Source organism: Rosa chinensis, chromosome 3 (genome assembly GCF_002994745.2).
Source record: "Rosa chinensis cultivar Old Blush chromosome 3, RchiOBHm-V2, whole genome shotgun sequence".
Lineage (NCBI taxonomy): Eukaryota > Viridiplantae > Streptophyta > Magnoliopsida > Rosales > Rosaceae > Rosa > Rosa chinensis.
This window is the reverse complement of record NC_037090.1, coordinates 28,954,140-28,967,419: the sequence shown is the minus strand read 5'-3', so window position 1 is coordinate 28,967,419 and position 13,280 is coordinate 28,954,140. Positions and strand designations below refer to the sequence as shown.

Sequence of the window (13,280 nt, the reverse complement as noted above, 5' to 3'; positions counted from 1 at the left end):
GTAATTTCCATTTTGGTATAAACAGAAGTTTCCCAAGTTGGAAACTTACTATTTTCATTTGGTTTCCTTTTTCGGAAACTCACTTCCTCTCTCTTCTCTCTCGGCTGCACCTTCAGAATCAAAGAAACCCTTTTGACCCGACCCGAACCCGGAAGATCCGACCCGACTTTTCCGGCAAACTGCGGCGGTCTCCGGTGACGAAACTTTCCAGATAGGATCGTCTCCTCCGTCTGGTCGTCCCTCTGGTGTCCTCTAGCGTCGATTCTCCTCTACGGCGGCGTTGTAAGGCGATACAGTTTGAGGATTTCGGACCCGGTTGGAAATCCTTGTTCCGACATCGGCGAGGCTTCAAGTCTTCTTGGTTGAGCTCAGAGCAGCCTCCTTGATCGATCCTTGGTGGTTGTTTGGATCGATTCACGTGAAACTTGGTTCAACTCAGTGTCTGGATTACTGTTCACGGCCTTCAGAGCAGCCTCCTTGATCGATCCTTGGTGGTTGTTTGGATCGATTCACGTGAAACTTGGTTCAACTCAGTCCGAATTACTGTTCACGGCTTGATAGAAACTTGGTTCACCTCAGCCTCCTTTATGCTTGTTTTCTAACTTCGAGCTAGTTATGAAAGTTCACAAGCATGCTTAGATGAAGAACTTTGATGTTGGGAGTTTTATGAAATATTGAGTTTTGGCCGGCGGCAGTGCGCCACCCCCTGTGGCGGCGTTCCGGCCGTGTTCCGGCCTTTTTTTGGTATTATATATGTTCTACTCGTTGATACGAGCGTTTCGATATATAATATGCAAATTTTGGAGTTCGTATGGAATTGTTATGATTTTTTCCGTTTCATATCGGTGAAATTATTCGTTCCGTGAGGATTCAAGCGTCCGATCGACTTGTGGTTTGGTCACATCGATCGTAGATGTATTCTGGAGACATTGGGTGGTCTCGGATGTGGTTTTGCCTCAATTGGCGCCACTTTGGGGATTTTAGTTTAAAACAGCGGTTTCGAACTTAAATCAAATGTGAATCGTTACTGATTTGAGATCATTGGTGAATAGGTGCTTCTAAAAGGTGAATTGGACAAGTTGTTGGTGAGAGTGTTAGTTCAGTTCTGTATAGAAGACGCAGCGAGAGTTTCGAGGTGAGTAATCTCACGAAGTTCATTCACGAACAGGAATACCCTTATTGTTTTGAGAGTTATTTATTAAATGCAAACTATAGTTGGTATTAGTAGGCATTCCTGAGCGGATGACTACATATAGATATATATTTACGTGAAATATATATGTTTTGGTGGTTTGTGGATTTATGAAAACAATATGCATGAAATGATGCTTTTTATTGTTTTGGGGTGTGGCTTTTGGAAAACAAATGATTGTGGAAATGATTGATTTCGATTTTTTTTGAAAAGTGTTGAGATTTGAGAAAAACGTTGAGATTTGGGTATGAAAACAATATGCATGAATTGATGCTCCTTATTGTTTTGTGTTATGGCTTTTCGGAAAACAATGATTATGGAAATGTAATTTCGATTGTTTTCAAAAGTGTTGCTATTTGTGTAACATTTTCGGTCCAGTGTGACTCCTTTAATGTTTTGCTCCAAGCGTGGGGTAACGGGAATTGGTTATTGACAACTCATGACATTACGTATTTTTAGAGAACAAGGTGTGAGTTGCTTCCTTATTAATGGTTTTTAAGGGGACAAGGTGTGAGTTGTTTTCCTTATTAACGTTTTGATAGAAATCAAGGTGTGAGTTGCTTTCTATGGTACGCTTATGGTACAATTGATATAATTCAAGGTGTGAGTTGTTTTCTATGTTTTATTGATAGAAATCAAGGTGTGAGTTGCTTTCTATGGTACGATTATGGTACATTTGATAGGAAACAAGGTTTGAGTTGTTTTCTATGTTTTACTGATAGAAATCAAGGAGTGAGTTGCTTTCTATGTTTTATTGATAGAATTCAAGTGTGAGTTGTTTTCTATGTTTTGTTTTAAAAGGAAACAAGGTGTGAGTTGCTTTCTTTTATTTCGATTTGGAAGGAAATTAAAGTGTGAGTTATTCTCCCTTATTTCGTGTTTTAAGGAATCAAAGCGCGAGTTCTTTTCCTTGTTTTGGAGTGAGTTGTGCATGTATATTTTGAGTTACTCATACGGGCTTGAAAAAGCTTACCGGATTTGTTGTGTGGCAACCCGGTACACTATTCAAATGGTGTAGGGGTTAATCCTACAGGTTAGGATAATCAGGGCTGAAGCTGAGGTAGTGCCTTTGCAGCTTTACGGTAGGAAGCCATTTTTGTAACTTTACCGTCGATAAGGACTTCCGTTGTATAGTTAACTCTGAGCGGCATTTACGTTTTATTTTGTTGTTGACAATTTAATTCGTAAGCTTATGTAATATATGACTCTATGGAGCGGGTCAATATTGAGATAGTGGGTTCAGGGCATCAATATGTACTTGGGTTAAAAGGGAAAAAGGTTCCAGGTACGGTATTTTGTATTGATGGCTGAACATTCATGCATATGTAATTATGGGATTATATATCGATTTTCATGTGTGTAAAATTAGGGGCATGACAGTAGCGCCTTGATCCATGGCTCCAGGAACCGGAACTAACACCCCAGGAACCGACCAATAAATAGCCGGACCGGCAGCAAATCCGCCAAGAAAAAAAAAACCGGAAAAGTGGTGACCCGAGAGAGGGGTCCCACAACACTGCGACCCCGAGCCAATGAGAAATCGACATGTCACAAATAACATCCCGATAACTCATCAACCCGAAATCGCAAGGCCTTTTGGGTACAAACTGTTGGTTTCCAAAACACTTTCTTGGACAAGTCGCTCTAGTAACCAAACAACACATTTTCAAAAGCGGAATTTGAAATGGGCTACAAGTTTTGGGCTTGCAAACGGAGCCCAATTTGGAAAATAAAACAAATCACTAAGTAACTACAAGCTTGGGAGACGCGCCCCAGGGTTACGGGTCTCCCGGAATATATATATATATATATATATATATTTTTAAACGAATAGGAAATAAATAAAAAGTAAATCAAAGCTAATTCAAAATATGATAAGGGACCAAAACCCTCTTTTAATAAAGTCAACGAGAATTGTGCCAAGCCGAGCCATGTGCCTCCTCCGTATGCTCCCCGACCACATACTCGAAACCTGCACACTGTTGTAGGGGTGAGATTTCGTCCTCGCATGCCCAATAGGGGCTGACCCAACCATGCTAGGTTTGAAAATAATAATATGATTGAAAATATTTACTACATAATATTGTGCACGTTTATCTAAAATACTTTAAAAAGAGGCAACCACAAACATTTATTTCTTTTATAAAGCATATGTAGTATGCTTCACACAATTTGGAGCTCCGAGATACTTACCTGCCGGCTAAACTCAAACAAATCAGTGACCAACCTGGTTCGTCATCCTTCGAGAACCGGCCAACTACTCTGTAGTCTTGGTGACTACAAGTAGTGAAAGTGTCCATTTCTTGGCCCTGAGTCTCCTATGACTGGTTCACTGTCTGTACTCACTCTTCCTCGAAAAACATAGGAGCACGGCCCCCTCCAGAGGTTCACGGTTATCGACACCATGGGATCCCTAGGAATCTACGCGTCTAGGTCCCATTCACTTCCAGGTCACAAGTACAAACATACAAGGGTACAGTATCTCAACATGCAAGTCTAGCCTCGGTTTTCGCAATTAGCAATTATCAGTTCTGAAAACACATGTATCACGAGGCATTGACTAATGAACAACCAAAATCGTTCTTGCAGGCAACATACTATCTTAGAATAGCATTCCACATATATCGAAAAGCCTCTAACAAGGAAGGGACAGCTCACCCTACCTGGATATGGAGTGCTCGTCTACATTCGGGTTCGTTCCCGACTTTCGATCATTTGTCCAAATCCATGTGCACACGCTCGAGTTCTTTGAAATAAAATTAAATCAATGAGTACATTGACTACACTATAACTCAATTAACCGAGCAACCAAAGTATTTATTTAACTTCCTTGAAGCCCATCGAATTTTCTTTTAGTCGTTAAAACTTATCATCCATTCCCAAATAATCCAAATGATGTAGCATTTGAATCATTTAGGATATGGTGATTATACTTAGCACTTTGACCCAAAAATTGTTTAGCATTACTACTATAAGAAAACAAATGACGACTACCATTCCCGAACGATTCACTTAACGTAGTAACGCTCATTCGGGATATGGTGATCACATTTTTCTTTTTTCCATGTTAAAGTTTCTGTCAACCGGTTTGACCTCATTTCATTTAGCTTTTAAACCTTAAGCAATTAAATAGCAACCACCATTCTCGAATCATTTCATTATACGATAAATTCGGGATATGATAGGTTTGGAATATTTCTATTCACTGACCTTCAATTGAACATCCCACATAATAATTCACTTATCCAAAACCGGTCCATTCTTATTTACCACTTTTCTCAAGCATTTGACCAAACCACCGATTCCATTCTTATTTTACATTTCGACGTTGACAACAAATTCATCCTTTTTATTTCTCAAGACAATTCTCCTCTATTCAATAAGCCGATTCACAAGCAGCATAACCATAACTCATTCTATTTACTCAACATAACCACACACTTTCGACCACTACAAAGAACATAGCCAAATAGATCCAAGATGCAGTCCCTTACCATTCTTCTATCCAAAACTAGAAGTCGATTTAACATGGCTGCACCAAAACACCATCAACCATTCAAACCCCTAACATGTAGAACAAAATCAACAATCAACCCATCACCAACTTTCGTATCCAAAACAGAAACTGCAGAGTGTCCTTACCATTTCTTCTTCAAGGGTGACTTAATCGAAACCTCAGCTCCAGGCTCTCCTCTTCAAACTCAAAAACGCAGATTCTCCAAACCAATTTGAACAATAGAAATTAGGGTTTTTAGTCTAAATCAGAATAGAGCCTTCAACCCAGTCTAGGATGACGTAAATTACCTAACAGAGACGATCCCGTGACCGTGAGCGGCGGAGCTATGGCGGTCCCACATACTGTAACATTATGAGAGTCAAAGATGCAATTGTAAATGTTAGGACTAATTGTGCATCTATTTTTTTTTTTTTTCCTCTTTTAAGAGGAATTGATTTTTTTTTTTATGGTAATTAAGAGGAATTGAATTTTAGATCTAAAGACGGTTATAAAAGTCAAATATATATTTCACAAATAGAGTTTGATTTTCCACTGGATTTTCCTTTTATTTTCTTTTGGTTAATATGTATCGTAAAATGAATCATAAATCAGCGACATTGTGTTAAATGGATCAGTTGATTCTTTTCCTAAATTAGTGCTACTATATATAGTATTATTTCAAATCTATAATCCGCAAAAACGTCAACACTGGATATTCTTAATTTTAACAAATGCGCTAATTAATTTGAATGAATGTGCATACTTAATTGCCCGCTTAATGGTTACAGGGAATTTCTCTTTCTCTTTTCTTTATTTATACCTGGTGAAAGAGACTCACACCATTGGCAATTCAACAAAATTATCAAATCCAAATTCCTCAAAAGATTATACCAATTAATTAAAAAGTCCTCGAAAGATGAAGGATAGTTTAATCTCCATATTTCTAGTTCAACTTGTTTGTTCACTTCTGCTTCTTCCAATAGGCCAATGCAGCAGTGTTTTCTTTCCGATGGATGAGAAACTCATTGACCAAACGTGTAGAAAAACACCGGATTACAACCTTTGTACCTCAATTCTCAAATCTAGCCCCGGTAAAGATCTTAGAGGTTTAGCTATCGTAGCTATTGATGCAGTTGGCTCCAAAGCAACTACAACAATGAACAGAATTAATGAGTTGCTTAAACAAAGCCCAAAAGATACTGCCTTAAATCATTGTCATGATATGTACAATGTAATTTTAAATTCATATGTTCAAGGAGCCAGGGATACGCTTAAGCGGGGTTTCTCTTCTCATATTGCAACCTCAAGCATGAGTCTCACTCCCGATACTGCAAGGTCATGCGAGGAAGCTTTTAAAGGCAGGTCTCCTCTTACTAATTTGAACAAAGATGTCGAGAATATTGCGGCAGTGGCTGGAGCAGTGGCGGGGCAATTGCCTTGATATGTTATCTCTTATGATATAAAATAAAACATCTTTTGCTCTTCTGTTACGTACACTGTTTCAGGTCCGAGTTTCCTAATTATGCGTACGTAACTCAATAAACATATCTCCAACATAAATAAAAACTCCAGAAAATCTTGTTGCTTAATTAGCCATTGTTCTCCTTATTATCCACAAGATTTTATTGCTAGGTATTATTCCTACTATTTCTGTTTTGTGAAAATGAGTTTATATTAATATGGCTCTAATTGGATCTCCAAATTTAATATATATATATATATATATATATATATATATATATATATATATATACAAACGGGTACTGAAGCGGACGTCCGCACTTCGCTAAAGTGCGGACGTCAACACAGTAGGCGGGTTCCAGGCGACGCGACGCAGCAGGCGGGTTCCAGGCGACGGCGGCGGAGTGGGGCTGGCTGGAGGGAGGCCGGAGGCGTCCTAGACCTCTTTTGGGCGGCGTTCGAGGTCGGAGGAGGTCGGGCTTGCCGGTTTCTAGGCAGCCACCTCACCTGCAGTTGCAGGTTCTGTGCAGCACCGCATAATCGTCGCCGGCGACTCCACCGCACTGCATACCCCTCCGCACGACCCCCGGCGTCCCTCCGGCAAGCCGCACCGCGCCGTCGCCGCTCGATCGAGGCCAGAGGAGCGACGTCCGCACTTTTTCTGGGTTGCAGACGTCCTCTTCAGAACATTTTCGTATATATATATATATATGAGATCAGAATGCTGATGTTGGTTATATCTATCTGATCGAGTTATATATGTTTGCTTGCAATCATGCTTGCTGGCTAGCTCAATTAAAACGTTTAGCAATATGGTCTTTTCCAGGAACATGCATGGGAACTGTATGGGCTAGTCGATCTATATAGATACCCTTAGCTACTACTCTCAAATGGAAAATCATCAGCGCAGATCGATCAGATCCAGTTCAAGCTATATATATATCTTACGAATTCAGTTGGCTCTCTTTCTATACATACTCTGATATATGATGGAACGAACTGGAAGTATGGCATTACAGGCCCCAACCTACGGAAACCTAGTCACTGTTCTGAGCATCGATGGCGATGGAATAAGAGGCCAAATCCCAGGAACCAGCCAGCTATCTTTTCCAGCTTCAAGGTTTGATCTCCAGTTCAATTTCCTTTTTACATCTTATAGGTTTTTCCCTAGCTACCATGTCACAACTAGTTAACAAGAAAATTAATTGCACTCATTTTTATTTTTATTAAAAAAAAAAAAGGGAAATACATACAAGTAAGAGGAGAGGACATATCCTACACCTCCCAGATGTAAGTACTACGGATGAGGAATGACAGACCACATCTTACCTTCCAAAACAAAAGAAATCATCTAAAACAAAAACTAGAGAGACCCAACTTATCTCTTAAACAAAATTGATTAACGAAGCTTGGAGATGAATCAAACCAAGTAAAGCCCATACCTAAAGCTCCAAAATTGGCCAATGCATCAACCACCTAGTTTCCTTCACGAAAAATATGTGAACAACGAAATTGCATCATTGAAATGCGATGCGCACAATTTTTCCGTGCCACCTGTAATACGAGTGTATGCGATGCACTCATATATTTAACTGAATTCTAATGTGCCTGTGCTTTTTTTTTTTTTTTTTGACAACAAAATTCTCCCATAATTCTAATGTGCATGTGCTTAAATTTATGGGGAGGACAGGTGAAAAATAAGCCTTCCTTTGATGCCCTACTCTTGGACATATGTATTGCAACCTCAGCGGCACCAACTTATCTTCCAGCTCATTATTTTGAAACCAACGGCCTAAAAGGAAAAGTTAGAGAATTTCACCTGATAGATGGTGGATTGGCAGCAAATAATCCGGTATGTTCAATACTCATATTATCACATAGCCAATATAAACCATTAGAAAAACAAACCGATTGTATTTTTGCCCTTGCAGACTTTGATTGCTATTGGTGAAGTGACAAAGGAAATAATTAAGGGGAGTTCAGACTTCTTTCCTATAAAACCAATGGACTATGGACGATTTCTGGTGATATCCTTAGGAACTGACTCATCGAAAGCTGAACTGAAATACAATGCTCATGTTGCCTCCAAGTGGGGTGTGTGGAATTGGTTAACGAGCGGTGGTTCCACCCCATTGATCAATGCTTTCAGTCAAGCAAGTGCCGCTATGGTCGATTTGCATCTTTCTGTGGTGTTCAAAGCCCTTCACTCGGAGAAAAACTATCTTCGAATTCAGGTATATGCTTTTATATATTATAAATTGGAGTTGAGTTGATGTTTAATTGACGTACACATGGGATGGAAATAAACAAACGCAGGATCACACACTAAGTGGCGAAGTATCTTCAGTAGATGTAGCAACAGAGAAGAATCTGGACCATCTTCTCAAAGTTGGTGAAGGACTATTGAGACAACCAGTTTCAAGGGTTAATTTAGAGACAGGCAGATTCGAAGCTTGTAATCATGAGACTAATAAAGAGGCTCTTATAAGGTAACTACGTACATAACATGTTTGAAAACCCTAATTGCTGATCAACAGGTTTCAATATATAGAATGGTAAAATATGTAACCTTAGCTAATAGAAATTTATAACTCGGGTCACATATTTATGCAGATTCGGTTTTTACATATTTATCGAGAAGGGAATCAAGTGGCTAACTGCTTAGCTAACTATGGGGTGAATCATGAGGGGCATTATTGGTGGGACTCTTGCCCTCCTTGTGCTTCAGCTGCCTTTGTTCACAATCTGCAAGGTTAAACCCTTATTGTTGCACCATTCTCTCCTCTATGCAGATTCGGTTTTCACATATTTTTCGAGAAGGGAATAAAGTGGCAGACTGCTTTGCTAACTATGGGGTGGATCATGAGGGGCATTCTGTATTAGCTAATTCTGAAGTGCCTGATAGTTTTCATGCAAAGGTGGTTTCTGCTGCATGGTTGCTCTATTCATCAGTTTGTAACTATTTTAGCTCAGTGCTCACTTTGAGTACTTTATTTCATTTTGTTTTCAAAGAGGTTTTGGCTCTTTCCCCCCTCTCTTCTTGTGTTTTCTTTTCCTTTTTTAATAAAATAAAATAGAGGGACGGGCGGTGGGTTCCCGGTTGCGATGGCCCCTTTCTTTCGAGATTGTGGGTGGGTGCCAATCACCCTAAATCGGCTGTCGCAGAGGAACTAATATCGCCTAATCCTCTATTTAATTTATAAAAAAAAATAGAAATTTATAACTGATATTAATATGTAGGTTTGCAAAATTGCTGTCCGAAGAGAAGTGGCTTCGCCTTGCAAGGTCTCCGATCCCCATGGACATATTGCAAAGTCTCACTGATATGTATGTTGCAAAGTTCCATGAGAAAGTCTTGGCATATGGTTCTCTATTTTAGCACACATTGTTTGAAGTAATAAAACAATTTGCAAGTTGTAATCTCAACGTATCCACATGATCATCAACCACCGCACTTGATTCTTTTTATAATGTTATTTATGATCGAATAAAACCCAGGTGGCCGGATATCATCAATGTAACAGATCAAGCTTTCTATTAATTCTGGTTTGTGTCCGTCAATAAAACCTTTTAGCTTTTCTCCGGCATTTGAGCGATCTTTAAACACAATAATTGAGATGATTCATATATAAGAAAGTAAGATGAACTCGTTAATTCTTTATGTTGAGAGTATGAATCCTTAGGCCCAGTTTGGCCCCGCTGGTAATCTTTTTTATTAAGTTAAGTTGGTTGAAGTTGTTGGAGAGGAAACATCATATATTGGAAAAGTGACAAATAAAATATAACTTATAAGTGGGTGACTCTTACCCAATTGTACCGAGGTCTTTTATGATTAAAACCCAACACCTAATGGGTGGTTAAGTTGGGACAGTATCGGTACAATGGTAGGCAACGGGGCACGCTTGTCGTTGTTTAACATGGTATCAGAGCGGGCCATCAAAATATTCCGATTGGATTATTACCAAGTGTCCAATGTGGGCCTTGGATTGTATTGACCAAGTCTCCGATATGAGACTTATGTCTCAATTTCCAATGTGGGAATTAGATTAATTAATTTCACGTGCACACCTAGAGTTAGGTTACACGTGAGAGGGCGTGTTGGAGAAGAAATATCCCACATTGGAAAAGTGACATATAAAATATAACTTATAAGTGGGTGGCTCTTACCCAATTGTACCGAGGCATTTTGTGATTAAAACCCAACACCTAATGGGTGGTTAAGTTGGGACAGTATCGGTATAATGGTAGGCTACGGGCCACGCTTGTCGCAGTTTAACAGATGCGTTTGGTGAAGTAAGAAACTGCAGCTTATTTCTCAAGTTCACAACTTTCAATGCAGATTATAGAAGTTGGCAAAACCATACTTTTAGAAGCAGCTGCCAATAGAAGCAGCAATTGGATTTTTTTTAAATACCAAAAGACTCATCTGCTCATAAGTTCCTCTATTCCCTCTATCTCATCAAACACTCAACAACTTAAGTTCAAAGCTGATTATTCTAACAACACAGCATAAGTCGCTTTTTCTAGAATCACAGCTACACCAAACTCGTCCTTAAACTCGTTATAGTATTAATTTTGGATAATTCAATGTTGAGAGTATGAATCCTATAGGGAAAGGTTGAGACATTGCCTATGAATTTATATGAATTCGAGTTAACTTCTTCCATTGCCAATTGGTTGTGGTTGGTAAACCTAGATTACTACCAGAGCGGGTTATCCCAAATTCTTTACCACATATGCCTTGCGGCCTCACGAGCTTCACGTCGCCCGATATATGAAAATTTGTTATATGTGTGGGGGTGTTTTGAGAGTATGACTCCCACATGACAATATAGGGACCTTATCTATAAGTTTATAAGGATTTAGGTTAACTTCATCCATTGACAATTGATTTTAGTTGTGAAACCTTAAAAGAAAAAAAGAAAAGAAATACCGAGGAACTCTTAAATTAACTAAGCCTTCTAACCAACCCACTGAATGAACCTCCAGATCTATGACACGTGGTGTTTTTGCTGATGAAGAAAGTTGGAGAATAGGAGATGTTAAATTTGAAAATACTTCGACTCTCAACAACGATTAAGCTAGCTTTTATGTTATGTCACGTACCATTATAGATGGGATGTTTTGTTTCTAATTAAACTCATGAGACTTGAAGCTTCCACATGAAGAAAAGGAAAATTATAGTGCAGAACAACCTAGTTCCATCACAAATAACAAAGGTAGTAGATTGGTATTTATTGAGAACATAATCTCAGTACGCACGTACTGAGTTACAAGATAGTCGAAACTCTAGTATTAAGCATCAATATTCCACCCTCACTATATATGATGGGCATTTATTTTTCTTCAACAGATCGAGTATCAAGTTTATCGATCAGCTGGCAGATGCTGGGTTTGCTTGTGGTGCTGCTGATCTGATTGCACGTTCCTTCTTCTCTTTGGAGAGAACCGCCGCTACCCTGCATATGCAGAATGATTAAGAAAACAAATAACTAATTAACAATAGTACTATTAATGAATATGTGTTTATGATGCTTTGATACAAATCCCAGTACGTATAGAGAGTAATTTGTAATCAATAAGTACCTTCTGAGAGCCTCTTCATTAGTAATATGACGTTCATCAGGCTCATGGAGGCCGGTAGCTATATTCAACTTTGAAGCTTGTTTCTTTAACAGTGCCTCTCCCACTTTTACAAGTTTTTTCAAGTTTTCGGGCGTAGCATTATCCATGGAATTCAAGTCGGTGCTCAATTGGTCATCCTGCCCACATTAGAGTTTAAGCATATTATACTGGATGCCATGGAGCACTTGTACGTGATCACATTAGTTAAGCAAATAATCAAAATAATCAGATTGTTTGTTCCCTTATCAATTGTTTAAAACATGATTCAATTTAAAAGGTCATATATTTATATTGATTAGATCGATGTATATATATATATGTACCTGAATTCGAAGGTAGTTATCGTCAGACCAAAGAGCTTGGAAAAGGGTAGAAAAGTGGCAATCTACCATGTCACTACTTGCTTCAGTGAGTACATCTAACAATGGACATTGAAAGTTGGCCTGCATCAACCATGGCATAATACCCCATTTAGCTGCTACTCTGGCATCGTACTTGGATTTTGCTGATGAACCAGTACCCAAAGATATGAGGAGGAACCTATTACCCTGATCAGCTGCCTCAACCGGAGAGAAGTCAGAATTTCCCTTCTTGATTTCTTTTGTCACTTGGGTAATAGCAGTCAAACCCTGAGAAGTACAATTAAAACAAGTGACTTTTTATTTTTGATGATAAATCTTATTGCTTGAATAGTGATCAACGATATGATCAATTAGTTAATACCGGGTTCTTAGCAGCGACACCCCCATCAACGAGATGGAATTCTCTTGTTGCTGTTTTGAAATAATGCGAGGGAAGATAAGTTGGTGCTGCTGAAGTTCCGATCGATGCATATATCCGACAGTAGAGCCGGATCTAATTTCTTGTTCCTTTTCAACTACAATAAACCAACATATAATTTTTTCTCATTATTAAGAATTATATATTAGTAAGAGCACCAAATTAAAATATACATTATATACACAAGAAATTTATAAGGAGCAGACCGAAACAAACCTCGTAGGTGGAGAAGATAGCTGGTTGGAGGCAACTTATATCAAAAGTTGGGATCACAACATTGGTCAATGTCTGGTTCAATCGTCTGTCTCCTAATTTTTCCTTGATAAGCTTGTATAAATACTTGCCATCATATTTTGGTGCGTATACCCTTTGCATTTTCTAAGGAGTTCCCTTAGTTTTTCATTTTTCTTTTTGTGTGTAGCAAATTCAGTCTTTTACTGTTGTGTGTTTTTTTTTATTAATTGTTTTTCTATATTCCGGCCAAGCTCAGGTAACACATTCCTATATGGATTAGTGCATTAGAACGTAATTCACACTTCAGAATTTCCAAGGCACCATGCGCGTTTGTGCATGCTGTTGAGAATATATACACCCCACATGAGAAAAATAGGACCTTGCTAGTGGGTTTATAAGGGTTTGGGCCACTCCATCCATTGCCAATTGGTTTTGGATGTGAACCTCGGATTACTTTATCATGGTATCAGAGTGGGTTACCCACGTGTGCAT

General features: G+C 38.8%; 2 protein-coding genes and 1 pseudogene across 2 annotated transcripts; 2 read left to right on the top strand and 1 right to left on the bottom strand.

Annotated features, from left to right (window-relative positions):
- The first annotated feature begins 5,697 nt into the window (after positions 1 to 5,697).
- Positions 5,698 to 6,129, top strand: LOC112194401 (cell wall / vacuolar inhibitor of fructosidase 1). Its single transcript, XM_024334644.1, has one exon. The coding sequence runs from the start codon at positions 5,698 to 5,700 to the stop codon at positions 6,127 to 6,129; it is 432 nt and encodes a 143-aa protein (XP_024190412.1).
- An 850-nt stretch (positions 6,130 to 6,979) lies between these two features.
- On the top strand, positions 6,980 to 9,528 carry LOC112194400 (patatin-like protein 2). The gene is made up of 6 exons (XM_024334643.2): positions 6,980 to 6,992; positions 7,169 to 7,269; positions 7,840 to 8,001; positions 8,081 to 8,383; positions 8,466 to 8,638; positions 9,390 to 9,528. The coding sequence occupies exons 1-6, from the start codon at positions 6,980 to 6,982 to the stop codon at positions 9,526 to 9,528; spliced, it is 891 nt and encodes a 296-aa protein (XP_024190411.2).
- Positions 9,529 to 11,463: 1,935 nt separating this feature from the next.
- LOC112194399 lies at positions 11,464 to 12,929 on the bottom strand (annotated as a pseudogene).
- Between the last annotated feature and the right edge of the window lie 351 nt (positions 12,930 to 13,280).